The sequence below is a fragment of the Euleptes europaea genome, chromosome 4 (assembly GCF_029931775.1).
Source record: "Euleptes europaea isolate rEulEur1 chromosome 4, rEulEur1.hap1, whole genome shotgun sequence".
Taxonomy (NCBI): domain Eukaryota; kingdom Metazoa; phylum Chordata; class Lepidosauria; order Squamata; family Sphaerodactylidae; genus Euleptes; species Euleptes europaea.
The window spans coordinates 21,089,018-21,114,086 of record NC_079315.1 but is presented as its reverse complement, the minus strand read 5'-3'; the positions used below and the strand labels follow the sequence as shown (position 1 = coordinate 21,114,086).

Genomic DNA, 25,069 nt, shown 5'->3' with positions numbered 1-25,069 from the left:
ACTGCTGAGGGTGCAGCATTTAGACGGGCGAGCATAAAAGCTCTTCGGAAGGAAGGGACTTTCAGGTTGGAAAAATATAGTGGAGTTTGCGGGGGGGGGATGCCGAAGGTTGCCAAATATTGTTTCAATATTGCAGCTGGTTTGGCTGAAAACCATGCTACAGATGTACTAAATAAACAGCGCTACTCATTTTGCCATGTTACATTGTGTGACATGTCAAAAAAGGAGCATCAGTCCAGTTGCCTTGGCAAAGAGGCCCATGCCCCCTTGCCCTGGAAAAGAGGCTATGCCCAATGCTCTCCAACCACTGGGGGCACTGAATAATTGGGTCTGGTTTGTCTCTGGTGATGATGTCATCACAAGGCCAAATTTGATTCACTACCTGACAGTGTTATCCCATCATGCTCACTATGGGACCCCCAAATTACCTGGGATTGTAAAGCGTGCAAGAAGATGACAAAGTTTTAGGGAGAAAAATGAAACCAAAGGAGTTACTATAAAGGCCAGTGAATAATGTGTTAAAAAAGTGAGTAAGAGATTTTTTTCCTGAGATATTTCCAGCCCACCAAAAGTGCTGATTTCATGCTGAGTAAACAAACATTTCTGAGCATCATTAATATGTAATATGGTAGGTTTTAGTAGCGCAGTAGCTTGTTCTTTCTCCACAAGACTCTTACCTGCCTTATTTATTGCATTATTAAAGATGTGAAATTAAGACTGAAACGGCAGCAAACTCTCTATGGGTTAACTTTGTGACTTCATTTTTAAGTCCTCATGTTACACCACATTTTATAGCATCAAAGCAACCTTCAATCACATGCATTCTTTCAAAACCTTTCTACGCTTAAAACAAAGCCACTACATATTTTACAACATTTTGTATCTCTTAGAAAAGAATATGGAACAAAACTCAGACTAATGAACATACATTTCTGCTTTTACCCGAAAGTGTTGTGGGTCATACAAAAAATCAAAGTCAAGATATACATACAACAAAAAAGATGTGTTTTATACCTTTCTGAATATCCTCTCTCTTTGGCAAACCTCTGGAAAGCGCCCATGGGGTCAGAGCCTGTACTGAGGATGAACACTAGCGGTGTTGAAGGAGACATGTCTTGGTAAAGGGTTGCCAGATCAACTGGAGGATTCTCTATGAACTGTTTCCCAAGATTTTCTATTACAAATTCAGTAAGTGCAGAAACAACCTATAAATATTAAATGGCCAATTTAGGCATACAAAGAAGGTTGAGAAAGAGAAACAGAATTTTATCTTGTATGAACAGTGATATAATTTTACTGTACTGAAAATTACTGTAATGTAAATTTGTACTACAATAGAAACTATAAAGAAACACTGAGAACTGCAAGCAAGAATTTCCAGTTCTCCAAAGGAAATGAGAGGGGGAAAATAAACATTTTTATGATATAGGGTTGGATCTAACCAGCTTTTCTGCCGTTGTGAAAGGGAGAGGGGGGGTCTCTCTTGACTACCACAATGCTATGCTGCAGACTATGGGACATGCATAAACAAAAGCCACATGGAATAGAGTCTGTAATGAGGGAATTGGGGAAGTGAAAAAGCTGGATTGATCCAAGCTTCAATCTCTTGATATAGCAGGGCTTCAGTGAAACGCAGTCCAATTTTACAGCGACTCCTTCCTTAGAAGTAATTCATAATGAATTCAGTCACAGTTACTCTGAAATAAGTTTGCACACCTTCCATTATTATGCTTTCCCACTACCACATGGGCACAATACTACATTCAAATTCAGGGGTGTGTGTGTGCACTCTACTTAACACTGCTACATCTTGGCTGCTCTTTATTAACAGTGGGCTAGACCCGAGGATTCCCTTCTGCTGCGTGAGATCCTGTAACCTTCAGAGGAAGACCTCACAACAGAAAAGAGTCTTTGGATCCAACCCAATGGGTGAAATTCCGGCGCATTTGAGGGCTAATGTTCTACAAAACTGGAGCTAGGTTTTTTGGCAACTTAATGGAATGTGCGGCAAGTACTGGCATGTTTTGACAGTTCATGTGAATGCATGAACACATGAAACTGCCTTAAACTGAATCAGACCTTGGTCCATCAAAGTCAGTATTGTCTACTCAGACCGGCAGCGGCTCTCCAGGGTCTCAGGCATGCGTCTTTCACGTCACAGACCTGCCTAGTCCCTTTACCTGGAGGTGCTGTGGATTGAACCTGGGACCTTCTGAATGCCAAACAGATGCTCTACCACTGAGCCACAGCCCCTTCCCAGAAGGTTGCTAATTCAGAAAGGGCATTAGCTGATGCAGACTGACATTGTCCTCTAAAGATGGGATAGACATGCCACAAATAAATAAATGATGAAACTAAGCAACCAATGAGAAGCAGTATGAAGGTCAGTGAAAAAAGGCATCTGAGGCCCATATTAGTATTATAAATGTCCCTTGCGCTTGCCAGATTCCCTTGCTGCAAATTTAAGAACAAGGATGTGTGTGTGTGCCGTCAAGTCACAGCTGACTTATGGCGACCCCATAGGGTTTTCAAAGCAAGAAACATTTGGAGGTGGTTTGCCATTGCCTGCCTCCATGTGGGCTGAGAGGGTTTGGACAGAACTGTGACTGGCCCAAGGTCACCCACCAGGCTTCATGTGGAGGAGTGGGGAATCAAACCTAGTTCTCCAGATTAGAGTCCACCACTCTTAACCACTCCACCACGCAGGCTCTCTTAAGAATAAGGGAGGGGGGAAGAATTCCAAGGCCTATGGGGGCCTAGGTGTTTCCATTTGCAGGTAAAACAGCAGGTCTAAGAAAGCTATTGGAAAACGAGCATGGCCTAAAAGGACTGACCCCTTCTAGCCACTGTCCTGATCCAAATATCTTCCTCTTATTCTAACTTATACATGAGTGTGCACATAAGGCTGCCATTTACAATTAAACAATGTGTAGGAGACCCATTCAGACATTCCATCTAGTTCAGAACAAGTTATCAATAGAAAGCTTACCTTTTCTTCCATAAAGCATTTCACCACAATTAATTTTTGAAATACAGTCAGCCTAGTGTCCCAAGGAATGCTTGCTGGGTCTCTGGATTTTGGTCCTTCCGCAACAGACTCATAGCCTTCCCAGTCTTCTGGGTTGATATGAATGTCAAGCTGCCCTACAGAACATGATAATTCCTTTTGTTAAATACCTTACCAGAAGAAAATAATTATTCAGGTAGTGCCAGCATAGTTGCAGTTCTGCCAGACATGTAATACCCCAGAAAGTACTAGGGGGTTCAGTTCTCAGCAATTTTCAATTTTCTGAGCAGGTAAGGCATACCAAGAGGAGCACCGTGGCGCAGAGTGGTAAGCTGCAGTACTGCAGTCCAAACTCTGCTCACGACCTGAGTTCAATCCCGACTCGCTTTCTATCCTTTCGAGGTTGGTAAAATGAGTACCCAGTTTGCTGTGGGTAAAGGGAAGATGACTGGGGAAGGCACTGGCAAACCACCCCATAAACAAAGTCTGCCTAGTAAAAGTTGGGATGTGACGTCACCCCATGGGTCAGGAATGACCACGGTGCTTGCACAGGGGACCTTTACCTTTTTAAGGCATACCAAGAAGATTGCCATGAACCCTGATGGGCTGAAACAGAATGTGCTGGAAGAAGCTGTAACCATATTTTCAATGGAAGTGAGATTTACTGATAACGTTTAATTGTGTCTTGGATCTGGTGGAGAGGTAATGGCGGGTCTGAAAAGAGAAAGCCCTGCAAACGTGGTGTCAACCATGGAAATGTGCAGTCCTTCTTTTATTCGAATGATACCCCAGTTCTATTCATGTTTCCTTAAAAGTAAGCTTCACTGATTTCAGTGGGGATCAACCCCAAGCAAGAGCGCACACAACTTAATCATGTCCGCATGTCCGCTTCAGTTTTCAAATACTGGTTAAGGCAGGAATCTTGATTATCGGTAACTATGGTGACTGTTGTCACCAATGTGACATTATCAGTGCAACCCTAGGCAGAGTGGCACCCTTCTAAACCCATTGACTTTAATGGCCTCTGAAAGGTGTAGCTCTGTAAACCATTGTTAAAGCAAAGGGAGGGGAGAAATTATGTTTTATGGATATTGTATATTTTTTTATCAATTTCTTTTTCCTATAAGCTACTTTGGGACTATTGCTAAAAGGGCAAGGTGTGAAAAAAATCACGGGAGAGATGTGGACAAAGTGGGCATTCTCAAGGTTGGCTCCTGATTTGTAAACTACAACAGTACAAGGCTATGTGCTCTGACTTGGACAGCCCAGGTTAGCCTGATCTCATCAGATCTCAGAAGCTAAGTGGAGTCGACCCTGGAATGTATTTGGATTAGAGACTACAAGGAATACCAGGGCCATGACACGGAGGCAGGCAATGGCAAACCACCTCTGAATGTCTCTTGTTTTGAAAGCCCCCCTCCCCCAGGGTTGCCATGAAGTCACATGTGACTTGATGGCAAAGCAAAAACAAGGCTATGTGCAAAAGGCAGATTTTATTTTATTCTGAAAGCGTCTGTCATTGAAGCAACTGGACAGCCAGGATTGGGTGGGAGATCCTTATTTGCATTAAAACGTTAATTTGCCATATTTTGAATTTGATTTCCTTTGCACAGAAATCAGTTTAGAAAATGCCTATTGCACTGCAAGCCAGGAGGAAGATTTTAATGTGTCCTTTTCAGTGTGATTCACAGAAGTCGGCATCTTGTGCGGAAAAAAACAACTATGTGGCACTAACAGCTTGTTAAACCAGGAGCAATCATAAAAAAAAAAAGATAAAATGCAAAATTCAAGTTACAGGGGGGGGGAAACAGGAAATTAAAGACCTGAGAAGAGTCAACGTAGGAAAGATATCAGAACAATAAGCATAAAACTGTCCTACATGCTGAAGCTTAGCAGGAAAAGTCCTTTACAATATTTTTTCAGATTTATCATGTTACCTAATTTAATGAAAATGTGCTTGGACAATATGTCCTTTTGAATTCCCTCAAAACAGGGAAGTGTTTCTTCTAAGTCACAGCACATGAACCAGGCATTTTCTTCAAGCCACGGAATTTCAGGTTTGGCAGGCCGTTCCTAGGAGAAAGAAGACCGACTCTGTCAAGTGAGGTAGGAAAGGTTGTACAGAGAACGTCCAATTAATTAATTAGTTTAAATATTTCAATGGAAAAAAACCTCAAAATAAAGATACAATTAGTTTATTGCCTGTCTCGGGAAAGTTCCTCATTAATGTGGGCCACAAAGGCTAAAATCCAAAGCATGCCATTTGTAAGCACGTTCCACTAAAATCATCATTTAACTTTTTTCCCTGTTACACCATTTCTGCCAAAAAGCCTTCAAGGCCGGTAACAAAAACTTAAGGCCAGTAACACCTTTTAAAAACAAAATAGAGGTAGTAAAACAACTAATAGAACAAGAGAAAACTTAAGAAGGCAGCAAAAACAGAAGTAGGAGATCTGTAGTGGTTCTAGGATATTTCCAGCCCCACCTGGAGGCTGGCAACCCCAGAAGGACAGAAGGAAGCAGGAAAAGGGGAGAGGCTATGGGGGCTTTAAGGAAAGGGAAAGAGGAAATAGTGGGAGATGGGGAAATGAGAGGCCTCCCAGAAGCCCTTGTGCGTTTTCACTTGTAATTTTATAATCCCCTCAGGGCCGATACTACCATTAGGCGAACTAGGCGGTCGCCTAGGGCACAGACCTCAGAGGGGCGCAGAACTGGCCCGAGGGGCACAGTTTTAAACAGATTAGTTTCTTGAAAAAAAAATGCAACTGACAATTTATATTTTTTTAAATTTTAAGGTAAGTGCCACAACAGTCCTATGGAATATGATTTTATTATAATGTCTTGTGCTTTTATTTTTCTACAAGACAACTGTTTTTGAAAATTGGTTAGCAATGCGGGGGCACAAGTAGTTAGCCTTGCCTAGGGTGCAAAAATGACTGGCACCGGCCCTGAATCCCCTATCACATCCCTCCCACCCCAGCCGCCTTTTTCAAAAGCCCCAAAGGGTTTCCTCTTTCCTCACAGGAAAAGTGTCCCAACCTCTTAATTATTTTGGTTGGCCTTCCTTAAACTTTTCCCCAGCTCTACGCTGGCTTTTTAAGTCTGATGCTTGTGCCTCTACTATTTATAGCAGGGGTGGGGAACCTTTTTTCCGCCAAAGGCTATTTGGATATTTATAACATCATTCACGGGCCATTCAAAATTATCAGCTTAAAAATTTGCAGACCAATACGTTTCTCCATGGCCCGGGTGGGAAAGGGTTAACACAGTTTCTTGGGCATTCCTAGTAGCTCCATAGTTAATGACTCGCAGAAGAGTCATTTTCAAGGGGGGGAAAAGGTTCCTTTTCTCAGCAAAACAAACTCACATCTGCCTTAAATAGAGGCTATTCCTGTCTGCAGGATGGGGCAGATCACCAGTCTTAGATCCTTCTGAGCTAAAGATCTGCCAGGACCCAGGAAAGGGCCAGACCAAATGATTTCGCGGGCCTTAAATGGCTCCCGGGCCTGACGTTCCCTACCCCTGATTTATAGGCTATGACTGCAGAGGTTACGGATCTCGGCCCAAAGCTTTCTTGCTGTTTGGTTCTTGTGTTCAGTATCATTTGGTTAACCCTTTCTGAAAGTTTTTATTTTATAGCGATAAAAAGACAGACAAACGTAAAATACATAACAATACAAACATAAAACCTAAAATATAAAACAAGCAATTTCTGGGTGAGCATATAAAGTTTTGTTTCCATTTTAATATCTTCCCTATGTTCTACTATTCTAGCTTTATGACATTAAATATGCAACTTTTTGTTTATTCGTTCATTCTCATAGTATTAATACTTTGCAAGTACACAGTAAAACTCGCTTTACTAAATTCTAATCTAATATTAATGCTAACGTATTTGTAATAATCAATTTCTCTTATTTACTTTTCCAGTATCAATTTCTATCTAACCATTTACAATTCAATTTTTACATATTTTACGACGCATATGAATAATACAATTTCCAATTTTTTTGGAACTCTTCACTGGGTCTTTTATTCACTTGGTTAACTCTATTCAGCACCACATAAACACAGGAGAAAGTCTACCCTTGCTACCACAGAAAGAAGAAGGAGCAGCAGCGTTGGTTTTTATATGCCAACTTTCTGTACCACTTAAGGGAGACTCAAAACGGCTTAAGGGAGACTCACATTCCCTTCCCCTCCCCACAACAGACACCCTGTGAAGTAGGTGGGGCTGAGAGAGCATCACTAGCCCATGGTCACCCAGCTGGCTTTGTGGGTAGGAGTGGGAAACAAATCCAATTCACCAGATGAGCCTCTGTCACTCATGGGGAGGAGTGGGGAACCAAACTCAGTTCTCCAGACCAGACTCCACTGCTCCAAACCACCGCTCTTTACCACTACACCACGCTGGCTCTAATGGTGTTCTTGGGGCTGTTCTTGGGGCCTCCACTGTCCTGTCCTACCCGTCACCCCAAGTTCATATTTGCTCAGGTAAGGCACCCAGTGGCTCAGCTGCACCATCCTGAGATGCTGCACTAACACTGTTGCTATTGGGGCCAGTCCCACAACCCTTGCACTTCATAGGCTTTCCACCACTGTAGCAAGTTCTAACACGAGAACACAAAAACCGAATACAGTTCTACCAAGGGGGCTGACACAATGACCCCTTTCGTACACTCACCAAAAGGAACCGGTGCTTTGCGGTCTCAGTAAACATAAAAACTGTTCCAACTATACCTTGTCTAAACCAGCCGCGCCACGGAGGAAGAAATTCCATTCAGCGTCTGTAACTTCTGCTTTCTGACGCATGATCTCAATACACAGCATGAAGCTGTAGATGAGTTTGTGCTGCTCAAAAAGGCCCCGGGAAACATTGGTGTAAGTCGCATAGAGTGTTTGACTGAGCAATATAGCGAGGCGCAGCTTCAGAACATCGTTTTTTTCAGAAGTTTCAATGGTTGTGTTGAATAGCTGCAAGAGAAAAAGGGAAACACAAATTTGTGCTTACTCGTTTACCAATGCTTGTTAAGGGAGTTCATAGTCTCAGTACTATTTTTTTTTAATTACTCAGAAGTGCATCACTGGTTCACATCTGCAGGTTCATACCAGTTGATCACTCGGATCTAAATGGCTTTCAGCTGAATGTGTGAGCGGTCTTCAGTGAAAAGTGTGTTTGGCTAGGCACCAAGGGATATGAACAATTCCTCAATGGTGAATAATCCATTGTTGGAATACTCCACAATCTCTCAGTGGTGAATAATCCACGATGCCCAGTGTGATGTAATGCTTACAGTGTCAGATTAGGATCTGGGAGACCCAGAATCAAATCTCCACTCTATCATGGAAGCTTGGAGGGTGACTGGGTCAGTCACACACCCTCAGCCTAACCTACCTCACAAGGTTGTTGTGAAGATAAAAGGTAAGCAGCTTTGGGTCCCCACTGAGAAGGCAGAGTATAAACGAAGCAAATAAATAAATTTCCACAGGCAAATCAATAAGTGATTAACATTGGGGTGTGAACGAATCCACTAATGGATTCTATTCTCTTCGGAACAGTTCCTAGGAACTGTCCAATACTGTTATCTGCACTATCATTTTAGTGTCTGGTACTCTGAACACAGAAAGTGCCAAGGAATCAAGCTGGAAAAAAATAAAGTTTTGAGGTTCTTTAACGAAAACATTATTCATTGACAGGGTGACCACTGTGATTTACAAGAAAATGTTCTAGACATAATGCTGTACCGGGTATGGGTCACAGAAAAACGAGGAAGACAAATGAAAACAGGATTAGGATCTGCAGAGGTTGCAGTTACTATATCATATGTTGGTTGGCATCTAGTAAGATTTAGGGAAGAAGGTAGGGAGAGCGAATGCCTGGAAATAAAAAGCAAGGGGATAGCTATAGTTTGTGCAGAGGACTAAGATATCCTGGATGGAAAAGATAAAAAGTAATACAGATTCAAAGGGATGTTAGAACTCATTGGGTAAGATGAGACAATAGTAGATTGGGGGCTCAAACAGACGTGACCAGATGCCCTGCTATGATATTAACATTTCTCTTTTAAAAGACAAACAGCAGAATGGGGAAGGTGGTTTCAAACAGTGAAACCAAGTGGAGGTTGAAGGGTTAACATGTGACATGACATCATCACAGTCAGTGTTTTCCTGACTGTTCCAGATCATAGGCTGCCATTTGTAATAGACAAGGAAATGCTGCACAAGCTGATGATATATCACCCATGTGAGAATACCAAGTTTTTTTTAATCAGATGTTATCCACAGAGATGTGGTGGGAGGGAACAACACTTCTCCCATGATGTCTATGCATTAGTGCTTACAATTACCCTCCAAGAAAGTCAACATTATTAACCTTCTTATTGCAGTTGGGTGCTGGAGCTGAGAGTCAGTTCATGGCTGAGGGAATGGTTCAGTCTGTGGCTCAGTGGTAGAGCATCTGCTTGGCATGCAGAAGGTCCCAGGTTCAATCCCCAGCATCTCCAGTTAAAGGGACTAGGCAAGTAGGTGATGTGAAAGACCTCTGCCTGAGACCCTGGAGAGCCGCTGCTGGTCTGAGTAGACAATACTGACTTTGATTAACCAAGGGTCTGATTCAGTATAAGGAAGCTTCATCTCTTCAGTCATAGGCAAGGGCCAGCCACAAGGAAGTATGGCTGAAGCACATCAATGGATGTTTCGCTGATGCTACAAAGACAGTTCAAAGCATGTTTGGAGCACTGTGACTCTCTCTGCCCACCCAATGCCCCACCCCCAAGTGTGAAGTTGCTTATACTGAATCACACCATTGGTCTCTCAAGGTCACTTGTCTACACCAGGGGTCCCTAACCTTTTTGAGCTTGTGGGCACATTTAGAATTCTGACATGGCATGGTGACATGGCATGGTAATCACTACAGGATAATTACTCAACTTTAAAGTTGACACTGAGGAAATTGAAATTGTTGACGACTTTCTATTCCTTGGCTCCATCATCAACAAAAAGGAAGATTGCAGCCAAGAAATGAGAAGGAGACTGAGACTGGGAAGGGCAGCCATGAAGGAGCTAGAGAAGATTCTTGTGTAAGGATGTGTAACTGGCAACCAAGATCAAGTTAATTCATGCCATCGTATTCCCTATTACTATGTATGGATGTGAAAGCTGGACCATGAAGAAAGCTGACAGGAAGAAAGTAGACCCCTTTGAAATGTGATGTTGGAGGAGAGTGTTACGGATATTCTGGACCACCAGAAAAACAAATCAGAGGTTTATAGATCAAATCAAGCCTGAACTGACCCTAGAAGCTAAAATGACTAAACTGAGGCTATCGTACTTAGGTCACATTATAAGAAGACAAGAGTCGCTAGAAAAGACAATCATGCCAGGAAAAGTTAAAGGCAGCAGGAAAAGAGGAAGACCCAACAAGAGATGTATTGACTCTATAAAGGAAGCCATGGCCCTCAATTTGCAAGACCTGAGCAAGGCTGTTAAAGACAGGACGTTTTGGAGGACATTGATTCATAGAGTAGCCATAAGTCGGAAGCGACTTGACGGCACTCAACACACACGGTGAACACAGCAACAAAATGGCTGCCACAGGAGGCGGAGCCAGACACAAAAATGATTGACACAGCTTGACTTCAGTAACACTTCAGGACAGATCTTTGAGTTGTGGTGGCAGCTGTGCACATCCTGATAGGATTAACAGAAGCCCAATAGCAGGGTGACATCTGGGATTTAGAAGTTGTTCATATATTTGCAGTGGGGTTTCCTGTGTTTATATATATGAATGCTAAGAGCGTTTAGCTTCCCACCCACCAGCCTTCTGGAAGCTGGGCTCTCATGAGGGAGGCCAGCAAGACTGTGGCTGAAACTTCCTTTGGGAAGCAGCAACCTGCCATCTCGCCACCCTCTTTCTTTAAGGACGTGGAGGATAAAACATTGTTAAGGCACAGTGCTATGTAAGTCCTTTTGAAAAAATAAATCACAATACTTCAAATGTTGGCTCCCCGCTACACAATGAGTAGCTGTCTGCCTGCTGGACCATGAATGAGTATCAGCATTCAAATTTCAGAGCCTATATTTAGAACTCTTCTTGGAGCATTAACTAATATTTAAAAACTGTTCGCCGTGAAGTAAGAAATAAATTGGATTACTTCTTGAAGTAATAAAAATAATGCGCAATTTGGATAAAGCGTTCCTTTAACACTTAAATAAAACCAGCAGCCACTGCCTTTCAAAACTGTAAGACAATCGATCCAATAGGCTTTTTTGAAGCCTGCTTTTACCTCAGTGTCCTGTTGGTTTCACAGCCTGCAGAACCCTGGCAGAGGTCTGGAAAGGTTCACCTTTCGAATGTGTCTTCCCGCGGAGAGGCGAGAGGATGATAAATGCCCCTTCTCACCCGACGTTCCACATCATATGCCCCCAGTGAGGAAAAAACCCCACAGCACTTCACAAGCGCTCCTGATTAGATGGCCATTTCCCCTGGAAATCCTATTTTTATCAAGTATTGTATAGGGTATCTTATGATTTATGCTAAGATATATTATTGTGATAATCACCATTTAATGCGACCTATTATATCACATTTACTGCTAATAATTATTGCTATCTTCATATATTGTTTATGATATCATGTTTAGAGGAAGAAGGGTTGGTTTTTACATCCGGTTTCCTATACCTTTTAAGGAGAACCAAACTGATTTACAGTCTCCTTCCCTTCCCCTCCCCACAACAGTCATGTTGTGAGGTAGATGAGGCTGAGAAAGTTCGAAGAGAACTGTGACTAGCCCAAGGTCACCCAGCTGGCCTCATGTGTAGGAGTGGGGAAACCAACCTGGTTCATCAGATTAGAGTCCCCTGCTCATGTGGAGGAGTGGGGAATCAAACCCAGTTTTCCAGATTATAGACCATCGCTCCTAGCCACTACACCATAATGGCTGGTTTATTATATCACATGCATATTTCTTTTTCTTTGCTGTAATTGCAATTGCTGCTGTGATGTGGCTTTTGTTTTTCTCTTTTTTCTGTTCTGTTTATATTGATTAAAAAAATTGTAAAAAAAACCCCAACAACTGTAAGGTTATCATTTCTGCTGCCAGAATTCCAGGGCACAATTATTATACTTCATGGCTGCAGGTCTTCAGGCAGTTACTTGTGGGCAGGGACTAATGGCCAGGATCCAACAAAACCCTGCACTGCTCATTCTGAAAGCCAAAGGGGTTTTTATGTTCTTGTTGTTGTTTTTTCTAATAGAAAACTCCCATGCAGTGTACAAACCACTTTCTGAAACTAAGTGGCGTTTTAAATGCAATTTCGGGTATGACAGGAACGTTTGTTCTTGAAATAAAAACAAAACCTCTGGGCACACAGCCCCAGGGAACACCTGGAAAAGCTCTTTGCATCTTGCTGATTTCAATGGACTTCACTGGTTTATAGCTAGGCAGAAACCCACTTGCTAACAGCACAACACCAATGCGAGTTACTTTAAATTGAAAAAGAGCGGGGGAAAGGAACAAACCAAACCTGCTTGAAATACTTTAAGGAGAACTGATACATTGGATCGATTTCTGACAGGCTCGCAATCACAAAGTACATGACTGAGCCTCGAGTAGCCACAGGGCGATATTTTTCACGGGCTGCATTTATCTTTTCTTCGGTAGTCTCTGCTTCAACAAGCCTGACTTTAATGGCACCAGACGTAATCTACAAAACATAAATTCCACATTGTTGATTTGGAAACTCATATGGACGAGCGCCCCAAACATACTGAACATATTTCTCGCAGCCAAAAGGGAGGGGATGGAATATTTGGGAATACAGGATTTTATGATTGCCCAGTAAAGATATAAAGCCCTTCTTCCCCATTCACATGTAGCCGTGATCTGAATCAGGCCACCACAGAGCAATAATTTAGCTTTTAAAGATGAATGGAGACCCGTGATTCCTCTTTCATGCACTGTAACCCTGTGGTTCTTTTTTGGAGTAGTGTACAAGGTTTTATTTGCACTGCCTTTTGGCAACCAGGGATAAGTAGCATCTGGTTCAGTAGCATACCTTGAGCCCTTTGAATGGGGCAGGCTATTAAACAGGGAGAAAAGAAATCTGGCAGTAAGAGAGATCCATTTCTTATATAGCCCTTGGATAGCTCCAGCACAAAATATATGCAGCTTTGGTTCCATACCCCTTGACTGCCACTTAGAGAAACCCCTACTTTATTGCAGCGGCCAAAATGAAGTAGGAAGAATTTAACGAAGGCAATAAAAATTATGCACTGACAACAATGCTGTTAATTAGTAATATTGGAAAAACAACAGCTCTGTCCCAGAGAATCAAGAAAATAACACTGACTTCAAAATTTCTCAGAATATAGAAAAATAGTACGCATATATTTAAAAATATCACTAGGTAATAAATTGATATTACAGGTTGAGCGTCCCTTATCTGGACTTTAGATATCCGGACTGATCTGAAAACCAGACGTTTTAAGCTGGCGTGCAGGCAGTACTCACAGGCCCCTCGGCAGTGCCACTGATGGTTCAATGTACACAAAATTACTAAAAAATATTGTTTAAAATTACATTCAGGCTATGTGTATAAAGTACACATAAACGAATTTCGTGTTTAGGCTTGGGTCCCATCCCCACGATATCTCATTACGTATATGCAAAAATTCCAAAACATTCAAAAATATGGAAAGATCCGAAATACAGACTACTTTCGGTCCCAAGCGGTCCGGATAAGGGATACTCAACCTGCACTAAATTTCCGGCAAAACCCTGCATAGTTTATCGGTCTGCAGCGATCAACAGGTTAAAAATTGCCAATCTAATCCATGTCACCTATACAATTTTAACCTCTATGTACGGACACGGGACTGTGTCTGGACTCAACCCCCCCACTACCACCACCGAGGCCACAGAGCTGAAATACTTACCTTGCCTGGGGCCTCAGGAGGGAAGGAGGAAAGAAGATCAGCTGAGACAGCAACTAAAGAGAGCCTTCTCCTGGCCCTGGCTGATGATGCCATCAGCCGGTGCGAAAGAACAGGCTGCCTGCCTAAGGCAGCCTGGAGAATCACCTGGAGCTGGCCAGCAGCTGGTTAAAGAGAGCCAACTGGCCCAAGGAAACAAGCATGGCTGGACTAGACCTATGTGCAGGGGCAAATGGGTTAATGGGGAAGGGTGGCTGATTGGCTTCTCAAGAGTGGAAGAGGAGGGACAAAGCCAGAAGGGAGAAATAAAAAGAGGGCTCCATAGGCAAGTCAAGGAGGAAGCACAGTGCTGGATGGGAAGACTGGGTGATGCTCTAGGGGAGGAAGGACCTGCAGTGCGCAGCTGGTGTTCTACGAACCCCCACTTCTGAATCCCAAGAGGAACTAGTGGGAAGAACATCATGGCAGGGAGGGGATGAACTCTCACAAGGGGGCACTCATGCTCTATGAGTTATCTGGAATATTATAATTCAAACTTATCCAGAAATGTTTAGAAACAGCCTATGTTTCTAATCGCTGTACTAACAGTGCATTCCTGAGAGGAATGCCTGTGCTGCTATTTGGAGGCAACGCGGCTGCCCTACCACCAAGGGAGGTTTCGGCCCTGCAGAAACCTCCTTGCAGTGGCAAAAATCCATGCAACCCTCATAGAGTGGTGTATCTTGCCCCCCCAAAAAAGGGTGTTCCCGGCCCAAAGGGGCTGTGGAGGCCGCCTAACGACAGCTCCTCCCCCAGCCAAGCGCCAGAAAGCCCAGGGAATGCCTCCTGGGACACCGGCGTGGCCTTTGACACAGTTGGGAAGCCGCCGGAATGCCCGGCGGCATGCCGGGGTGGCACTGCCATGGCAGCATCCGGGGACCGGCATCCGAGCCTTTGCACCGGCATTGGGGCCACTAACGCCGGCATAAGTAGCCCGGACACGGCACTGGGGCCCCGGACGCTGTCGCAGAGCCTTCCTGGCCTCCTAAGGGCTTTCACCCTTAGAGCTCAGGAATGCGCTGAAAGAGTTAAGAATTCTGCAAAAGCGACTTCTGCACCAAATCACCTTCTTTTGTATCTCATGGCTGAAATATTGTCCTTAGCAGAGAAAAGGGTAATTCACTCTTCTGTGCTTCTTCCCCAGTCCGCTGAAACTACCTAAAACTAAAAGTCAGCTTTTGCCAAGTGCTGTTTGGCTTCACACAATGCTCAGGGTGGTCCATTTGGGACTTTGAATGATACTGTGAATTAACACTAAATAAGATTTTATTTTTATTTATTAAAACACTTACACCCTGCAGCCCTAATCTCTAATGTAACAAGCGAAAGAACTGACAGATCATGTTTCCATTTTCTCTTCAGCAAAAAAGGGGTAAAATACATGGTGATGATACAGCTGTAAAAGAAGATACTGTAATTTGACTACGTTAATTCATCTAATGCTTGGAAAGGCACAGTTGGTTACCAAGCCGAGCCTGGTTCCCATGGTAGATTACAGTTATCACACAAACGGAGAGAAAGCAGTCATAACAAACTTCTGAGAAACAGAACCTTGAGGCCAGCTGCCTGGAGCTCACATTCTGCCCCCCCTAAGGCCCCCCCTCTCCTTCTCGTTCGATGGGGCGGGTTTATCCGGATACGAGGCATGGAACTGACGTAGTAGGCAAGGAGCGGAGATATGACGATGCTTAACCCATTCGTCATGGGCGGGGCTGAAATGCTTCCAATGGACTAGGTACTCCAGCCCCACCCCCCCCATGGATACGGGAATCAAGAATCTTGGAAACTTCACAGTGTTCCTCCCCCCCACCACCATTTTGAGAACCTCTGGGGGATTTTCTGGGTGCCACTGAGGTGCTGGCATGTACTGTTTCAGTAAACTGACATGAAACACTGGATGGATTCTCTTTAATGTTTTAGGCAGTTGCAACTCCACCGTTACCTTGTTAATGATTCGAGAAATAGGAAAAGGCCCGATGTACTTCTCACTTAGCTTTCTGGAGGGTCGCAGAGACTGCAGATTCTTGGTGGAGAGATAAACCAGATCACCCACCCTGAATGTCCAACCAGGGGCCCGATGCTTGTCAGCCTGGGCTTTATACTGTCTCTTGGCCCGTTCTAGGTTTTTGGTTAACCAAGGCCACGTAGACTGTATGGTTTGAATCCAATCCGATATCTCCGCACCCCCCTCCTCCCCCGACACATCCACCTGACCTACAGGTCCAAAGTCTGCCGTGCACAATGCGGAAGAGACTGAAACCTGTGGACTGATGAACAGATTATATGCATACTCTGCAAAAGGTAATAGGTCAACCCAATCATCTTGGTGGAAATTCACATAACAACGGAGATAACATTCTAGTACAGCATTGACTCTTTCGGTTTGTCCATCCGTTTGGGGGTGAAACGCACTTGACAAACCTTGTTCCACTCCAACTAATTTGAGGAACGCTTTCCAAAATTTGGCTACGAATACCGACCCGCGGTCAGAAATTATCTTGCGCGGGAACGAATGATATTTGAAAACATGTGTTACAAACAAGTGAGCCAGTCTTTGAGCCGAGGGCATGCCAGCGCAAGGGACTAGATGCACCTGTTTGGAAAAAAGGTCAGTAATCACCCATAGTACAATTTCCCCCCGTCTTAACAGCAGATCAGTCATGAAATCCATGGCAATGACTTCCCATGGCCCCTGAGGCACTTCTAAAGGTTTTAGTAGCCTGGTGGGCTTGCTGGTAGGACGTTTCGTGGTGGCGCATATTGGACAGTTGCGGATGAAGGAGTCCAGGTCTGAACGCATACCCGCCCACCAGAACTGACAACGGAGCAAATGCAACGTTTTAACGAAACCAAAGTGTCCAGCGGTTTTCGCTCTATGAGCAAGTCCTAACACTTTCGCCTGTAAAGCTTTAGGCACGTACAATTTAGTGTCTTTCACCCACTTTTCCCCCCGTCACTCAAGACCAGAAGGTAGGGCATTGTTACTCATCTCTGCTTGGCATTCACGAATCAAAGCGTCATGGAAGGAACTGTGCAGTCCTTCCGGGACGACAGGTTCACTCCCTGCTGGGGGCTGGGCTGGAGTGTTACCGCTAGCATCTCCGAGTGACGGCGGAGGAACAGGAGGTGAAGCCCCCTCAGTGGGTGAAGAGGAGTTACTCACGGTCTGGGTTTGCTGCGCCTGAGCACACGTATGAACTGCTAAGGTGGGTAGGATACCTCTTTGCTCTGGAGTAAACAGGGATTCAGTGGGGCGCTCCACCTTAACTGGGTATTGGGGGAGCCAGGAAAGAGCGTCAGCTAAGAGGTTTTTCCTGCCCGGAATGTGTTTGATCACAAAATGAAATCGAGAAAAGAAGTCCGCCCATCTAACTTGTTTTGCGGTGAGTTTGTGAGTCCCGGTTAAGGTCTCAAGGTTCTTGTGATCCGTCCAAACCTGGAAGGGAGTTTCAGAACCTTCAAGGAAGTGTCTCCAGACTGTCAATGCGTGTTTCACCGCCGCGGCTTCTTTTTCCCAAATGGGCCAATTAAGCTGAGCTTGGGAAAACTTTTTTGAGAAATAGGCACATGGGTATAATTGGCCGACCTCACCCTCTTGCAAAAGAGCCCCTCCCATGGCTACTTCAGAAGTGTCTACTTGGACAATGAACGGGTGGTCACAATCCGGATGCTTCAGCACCGGTTCGGTCGTAAACAAACGTTTCAAAGTCTCAAAGGCTACCTGACATTCCGGGGTCCAGTCTATTTTTGCGGAAGGCTGGGTAGCAGCAACCCCCTTCCCCTTGGTCTTTAGAAGATCAGTAATTGGAAGCACCACCTGTGCAAAATCGCTGTTGAAATTCCGGTAAAAGTTAGCAAAACCGAGAAATCTTTGCACCTCTTTGCGAGTAGTTGGTGGCTTCCAATTCACCACTGCCTGTACTTTGTCCGGGTCCCTGGTTAACCCTTGATGCGAAATCCTATAGCCTAGAAACATTAGTTCTTTTTTATGGAACTCACATTTGGAAACCTTAGCATAGAGGTGGTTTTCTCTGAGACGTTACAAAACCTCTTTGACCAAAGTAACGTGCTCATCCAAGGTTTGGGAGTAAATGAGAATGTCATCTAAGTAAACCACCACTCCTTTAAACAACAAGCCATTTCATTAATCATTTGCATGAAAACCCCCGGAGCTCCTTTCAACCTGAAGGGCATCACAAGGTATTCAAACATCCCAAAGAAACTAGAAAAGGCAGTTAATGGCTCATCCCCCTCCCGAATACGATAATACACTTCCACCAGGTCGTTTAGTGAAAATGCGCCCTTCTTTTAGTTGGCTTAAGAGGTCCGGGATGAGGGGGATGGGGTAGGCATTGGTTTGGGTGACCGCATTTAGTTTGCGAAAGTCCATACAAAGTCGCAAGTCACCTGTCTTTTTACACACAAAGAAGGCAGGAGCGCAGTGGGGAGCCGTGGAAGGGCGGATAAATCCCCGTGCCATCTTGTCAATAAAGTCTTTCAGTACCGTTTTTTCCTTAGGATTCATAGGATAAATCTTACTCTTTGTTAGCTTCTCCCCCCCCCACCTCAATAGCAGTCCGTTTCACGGGGGGGGGGGGTAGAACGTCACACTCTTTAACATAAAAAACGTCAGCAAAATTCAGATATTCGGGGGGTAATTGGGAGATGTTGGAAGCACCTGACTTTTGCCGTCGAGGCAGGAACCTTGACTACCACCTCCCTTCGGTGGCGTTCGCATTGCGGCTGAGCAAACTCAATTTTTTTTGCTACCCAGTCAATAGTGGGACCGTGCCCACGTAGCCAGTTTGCCCCCAAGACTACGGCAAACCGAATGCCTGGCGCAATGGTAAAGTGTATTTGCTCCCAGTGATTCCCCACTCCCATGGTGACTCCACTTGTCTGTCGGTTAACCAGCCCCCCCTTAAAGCCACTATCATCCATCTGGGCGAATTGAATGGGTCGGGGTAGGGCGATGGCTTTCACTTTTAAAGACTTGAAGGTGTCCTCATTAATTAAAGTGCGGGCACACCCAGAGTCTACTAAGGCTTTAACAGTTATTTGGGGGGGCCCTTGTAATGCTGCAGAATGATGTCGAGATACATTGTGTCCTCCACATCTCTTACCATAAATTGAGGTTTTGTTTGTACGGGTACAAGGGTCTGCGGTGGTCCTTCAGTTGACTGGTCACCCATTGGGACCAGGTTCAGGGTCGAAACCTCTTGGGTTTCCTCTTCGTCCGAGGAATCCGCGTTGTCCTCGTTTGGGAAGGCAGCATTTATAATCCGAGACCCGGAAGGGTCAAATGATGAGATGGCGAGGTCCATGGCAGGAGACCTTGCAGGCACCCTGCATCCACTGGCGGTTTTCCGACGGTTGCTTCCTCCCTTGCGTTCCGGACTCTCCTGGCGAGGGCTCAAGTTTGGCCATTTGGATCGTACCGGGCAGACCGCGGCGAAATGGCCCACAATTCCACAGATGAGGCAGGCGTCGTTCTGGATCCGTTGGACTCACTCAGTCACGGGAGCCACCGTCCTCCGCGGCGGCTGTGCGGGCGTCTTCGAGGTTGCCTGCTCTGATCGTGGCTCCACTCCCTTAGCTCTCTGTCTGGAAAGGGAGAGGTTTTGCTGCCGGCATTCCACTTCTTCTGCGAGCAGAATCCATTCTTCGAGTGTAGGTGAATCCCTCTGCATGTAAGCCCAGTACAGCACTTCAGGATGCAATCCTTCTCGGAAGCACTGTACCCGGGAGGCCTCGCTCCAGTCCATAATTCTACTAGCGAGCCGTTGGAACTCGCTGGCATACTCTCTGACCGACTTAGTGCCTTGGCACAGTTGAAGAATGGCAACTGTAGCCTTTTCACTCCGGAAAGAGTCCACGAAGCGTCTTCGTAGCGCCCACATAAAGTCATTTAGGATCTGGACGGATCGGGTCCGGAAATCAAACTGTTGGATCATCCACTCCGCCACCACGCCTTCCAAGAGGGACGAGACAAACCTAACCCGACTATCTTCCGTGGGGAAGGTATGTCCCTGTTCCCTCATAAAGCTATCCACTTGATGCAAAAAGCAGGGAAAAGTTTCATCAGACCCATCAAAAGTCATTGGCAGGGTAAACGGTGGAGGCAAGGGCTGTGGCCATGGTTGCATGTACGCCCCTGGTAGTCCCAGCACTGCAGGCATCGGTCCCACACCTCTGGGTGGCGGAGCGGGTCCCCCCGCTTCGGGCTGCGGCCCTCTTGGTTGCCGTGGTGCCAAACCTCCAGACGTCGGCACCCCCAGTTGTCCTGGCGCCCCCGGTAATCCTGGCGCCGGCTGGGGTGCTCCTGGCTGTGGAGCTGGGGGGAGCGGAGCAGAGGTCCGCTGCGACCCACCTGACGCTGGTTGGAACAGCACACCTGGCTGACCTGGTTGTCCAGGTGGCAGCGGGGTCGGCACAACAGTTTGCACCCGCTGCATCTCGCCTACGTCCTGCCCCATTAAATCCATTTGATTCTACATCCGAGCCATGTACTCCTGCAATGCCTGGTTTTGAGCCTGCAGACGTTGGACTTCGTCTGTGTCCTCCCTGCTTGAAAGGTCATAAAATGAGGGTAGCGAGTGGAACGTCCAGTCCTTCTCATCCGTGTCAGGCGTCGCCGGACCCTTGGGTTGTGCTCCAAATGCCTGTGCGGCCGCCAGCGCCTCCAGCTCGGCAGCCCGGTCATCGACAGCTCCAGCAAACGATCGTTCCGTCTCTTGGCGAAAACAGGCTTGAGTAGGACCTGCCATCTCCACTCGCTCCCCCATGAGGGATAAGGGTACGGGATTGGGCCCTCCAGGAGAGATTCGTTACCCTTGGCTGCATTCTCACTCACACGGCGGTACCGATCCAATAGTCTGTCCCTACTGCCCCTCAACCTCTCTGCGCTGTGCTGCCGGCAGGACTCCTTCCACTGCGGAGTTCGGGAACTCCTGTCTAGGCTTCGGTGTTGCCTTAGATCCACCTCCACACCTGCGGCCTCTCCCGAGCCCACGGCCCAATGCAAGGAATCTCCCTCCAGGATGGGTCGCTGGAAGTCCTTTCCCGCAGCCTCCTCTCGGGTGCGCAGGGTCTGTATTCTCACCTCCACACGGAGGAGTTGGCGAAGCACTTCTCTGGCTGTAACTGTCCCGGGTCTCCCCTCCTGGGACAACCCATCATCCCTCCCTCCAGGGGAAAGGGTGAACTCAGCTGCTGCCGCCATGCAGAACCCAGGGAAGAGGCTTCAGCCTCATTTCCCCCAAAAACCAAAACAAAGAAAAAAACAAAACAAAATGATGAAGGGCTTTGAGAATAAAGGAAGCTGAGTAGAGTCCTAATGTAAGGTCTGAGTTCACCTGTTGAATCCCAATCACCAAACGTCCAGACAGGGTATTCTAAGAGGCTGGTTTATTTGGGAAGCATAAGGTGAGTAGCAGGAACTTACAGGGGAAGGTACAAGGACTCTACTGGGGGGAATACAGACAGGTTGGAACATATACAGAAAACCAAAGGCACAGTTGGTTACCAAGCAGAGCCTGGTTCCCATGGTAATTACAGTTATCACACAAACGGAGAGAAAGCAGTCATAACAAACTTCTGAGAAACAGAACCTTGAAGGCCAGCTGCCTGGAGCTCACAGCGCTAGGGGTTAGGTCGCAGGTTGTCTATGTATAATTGTGAATACACATGCAGAATATATTTTGTTATAACTTTGTGGCAGTACCATGTGAATTTTTTGTACCCAGATTCATAATCCTGCAGTGGCAGAGAGGTTAGTTAGTACATCCCATCCTGTTTCCTTCTTTGTTGCCACAATAGTCAAGATTTGACTTATAACAAAGTCTGAAAAGCCTTCCCCTGTATAATGTTTCACATAGTCCCACATTCTGTGGTTCATTTTTAGTTACAACAATACACACACACAAAAAATATTTTAAAAGCCTCCTGCCTTTGATTCTTGGAGGGTGTTGATGAGTTCTTCCTTGTCCAGGATATTCCCCTCTGATGTAAAAAGCATCTTTAGAATTTTGTCTTCAATGGCTTTCAGCTGGTTCTTGTCAGAATTAATTCTCACAATGAGCTGGGTCCTTTGCTCCTCTAGCTCAGGTCTCTCTAGGCGCACAACATCGCTAGATCGAAAGTTAAAACGTGTGGTTAAACAAGGAAGACCATCATCTCTAGTATTGTATCTGTGCAGTGCCGTCCTAAAGCAGGTCTTTTTACAGTCCTGCTCAGGTCTATTCAATGGGGCTGACTCCCAGGAAACTGTTCTAAGGATTACTGTCTTAACTTGGGCACCTGCTCGAAACCCAGTGACTCCCAGATGTCTCAGATTAAGGTCCCTTCCTGTCATTTTAGGAGTGTCCTTGAATAGAAACAAAAAAGATATTTTAGGACACATGTGTAAGAAAAGAGGTTATTCATTCCTCATCTCGCAATTGAGGCAAGGAAGAAGCAATTTTTTATAGCAGGCTGGCTTCAAAGAGCATAGAATCCTCCTTTCATTGCACATTTGTTAGACCTAAGGAGGATATGGGACACAGAAATGTAATTAAAAATCCTTTACCATTTACAAATGTGTCTAAATACTCTGATCACGTATGATTGTTTTTTTGAAGAACCCCAATCACTTTCCTCCAGTGTTCTTTGTTCTTAATCTTTTTCAATGTCTATATGATCAAAGTATTAAGAAATCAGCCTGTATTATGAAAGTTGACTGTGATATTGTTCAGAGGAATGTGTAAAGTATTCGGCTTGTGAAATGTATTAAACAAAATAATTAACTAGGGAAAAAAGCTTCCTGTAAGATGTTACTGAGAAACTCAGGGCCAACCGAGACGTGATGGTGTTGATAGGTCTAAATTGTGGATGCCGCTGGCATTTAACACAGTGGGCTGAGGCCTTCCCCCCCCCCCGTACCTTTTCAAGTGCAGAAACGGCTCCCTCCCAGCTATTTTAGCACTTGAAAAAGTGCAGGGTGGGGGACAAGAGTTGCCCAGCCCACCGCACTGTGGGCCCCAATAGGATCAGATCACAGCAGCATGCGCAGGTCTGGCTTGTGAATGCTCACATGCCCACTAGTTTGGCACTATTGCAGCCCAAAGCACCCTTCTAACTCCACCGAAGTCAGTGATCTTAGAAGGGTGTAACTGCTTACGACTGTGCTGTAAAATTGTTCAAACCCTTTAACCTATTACAAGAGTTTTCTGACCAAACTTTTTATTTCCTTTCATCTCCTGGATGCATTTTGGCCAGGGAGCAAAAAAACAAACAAACCCAGTCCAACTCCTTTTGGTAATTTTAGCTGTTAGTAAGAACTCCCTCCCCCCACAACTGCTACTGTCAAGGCTAGCTGGCTGCTCCAAAGTCAAACACCCAGTAATAGGGAAGAAGGGCTTTCAGGATTACCCTGATTGCTCCTGCCAAGGTTCTGGGCTAATCTGGGCACAAAGTCCTTCCCCCAGAAAGAGGAGGAGGAGGAGGAAGAAGAACAGTTAGTTTTTATACCCCACTTTTCTCTACCTTTAAGGATTCAAAGTGGCTTACAATCACCTTCCCTTCCTCTCCCCACAACAGACAACACAGGCCGAATAAGGAGTGAGGAAACAAACCCAGTTCACTAGTTTAGAGTCCACTGCTCTTAACCACTATGCCACGCTGGAAGTGTGTAACCAAGCAATCTAGGCAGGTTCTTTCATAAAACGTGAGTGCAAAACATCCTTTTCAGCAGGACTCTTACTAAAAGCAATTTCATTATAGAGACCAAAACAGCACAAAGGGGGGGAAATACAGAATCCATTGGGAGGGGGGGTGACTTTCTTCACTGCCTGGCTTAGAAATAGAGCAAAGCTAGATTGGAAGACTGATATGTATGTTCCAAAATTCTTTGTTTCACACCATTTCAAAGAGTCCAACGATGTTCTAATCATATAGTCCCTAGGTCTCGAGAAGATCAAAGCAAAGCATATATCCCCAAGTAGGTAGCAGAGAGAAAAAGCAGAAACACACAGAGAGAAAGAGAATGAGAGAATGAGAGAATGAGAGAGAGAGAGAGAGAGAGAGAGAGAGAGAGAGAGAGAGAGAGAGAGAGAGAGCTACTATTAAATTGTTCATTTTATTGTTTATACCCTTCAAATGTAAAATAGGCAAATTAACAAATTTCACTGCATCTACCTGCACCTTTATATTAAGAAAAATAAAGTTAGAATTATTCATGTACATACGTGAGTTCTTACTTCCAATTATTTATTGCATGGACAAGCCTAGGTCAAGATCACACATTTATTAGCTTATTTGCTCTTTGTATATCCCGCCTTTCTCCCCAATAGGGACCCAAAGCAGCTTACATCGTTCTCCTCTCCTGTTTCACCCTCACAACAACCTTATGAAGTATGTTAGGCTGAGAGCCTGTGACTGGCCCAAGGTCACCCATCAAGCTACCATGGCAGAGTGGGGATTCAAACCTTGATTTCCCAGATCCTGGTTGACACTTTAACCCCTACACCAGGGGTATTGAACTCAATTGTTACAAGGGCTGGATATGTCATAAACGTCACTTGGTCGGGCCGGGCATGCCTTGCCAGTCCAGATTGAGAGTAGGGTGGGTGGGGTGGCTGCCTCGCGGGCTGGATAAGAGCTTTCAAGGGGCCAGATCTGGCCCACGGGCCTTATGTTTGATACCCCTGCATTACACTACACCTAGGGTTGCCAGGTCTCTATTATCCTCTGGCAAGAGGCTTTTGGGTGTAAATGCGTGTGCCCGCACGTGCCGACGCACACGTGTCACTTCCGGTTTAGAACCGGAAGTGCCGCCTCGCAAGGGGCCTTATACCTCTTTGTTTGAGTAGTAAAGTAGCCCTTTACCACTCAAACGAAGAGGTATAAGGCCCCTCGTGAGGCGAAACTTCCGGTTCTAAACCGGAAGTGACGTGCGCGGTATGCACGCTCGCATGCACATTTGCCCGCCACCCCGAGGTAGTCGGCGGGCAGAGGGGTCAATTGCCGGGGGTTTGCCCGCCACCAGCGGGCACCTGGCAACCCTAACTACACCACACTGACTGTCTCTACAAATTAGGATTACAAAGCCAGCA

The 25,069-nt window shown here is 45.5% G+C and overlaps 1 protein-coding gene across 1 annotated transcript in view; it reads right to left on the bottom strand.

The window, feature by feature from the left end:
* The window catches only part of DNAH6 (dynein axonemal heavy chain 6), a 258,559-nt gene that overhangs the window by 70,159 nt on the left and 163,331 nt on the right, over nucleotides 1-25,069 (bottom strand). Inside the window, exons 52-57 of the mRNA XM_056849234.1 lie at nucleotides 21,928-22,108; nucleotides 12,533-12,712; nucleotides 7,748-7,981; nucleotides 4,945-5,080; nucleotides 2,990-3,144; nucleotides 1,015-1,205 (exon numbers count right to left, since the gene is read on the bottom strand). Of these exons, the coding sequence (XP_056705212.1) occupies nucleotides 1,015-1,205; nucleotides 2,990-3,144; nucleotides 4,945-5,080; nucleotides 7,748-7,981; nucleotides 12,533-12,712; nucleotides 21,928-22,108 (1,077 nt within the window). The remainder of the gene's footprint in view (nucleotides 1-1,014; nucleotides 1,206-2,989; nucleotides 3,145-4,944; nucleotides 5,081-7,747; nucleotides 7,982-12,532; nucleotides 12,713-21,927; nucleotides 22,109-25,069) is intronic.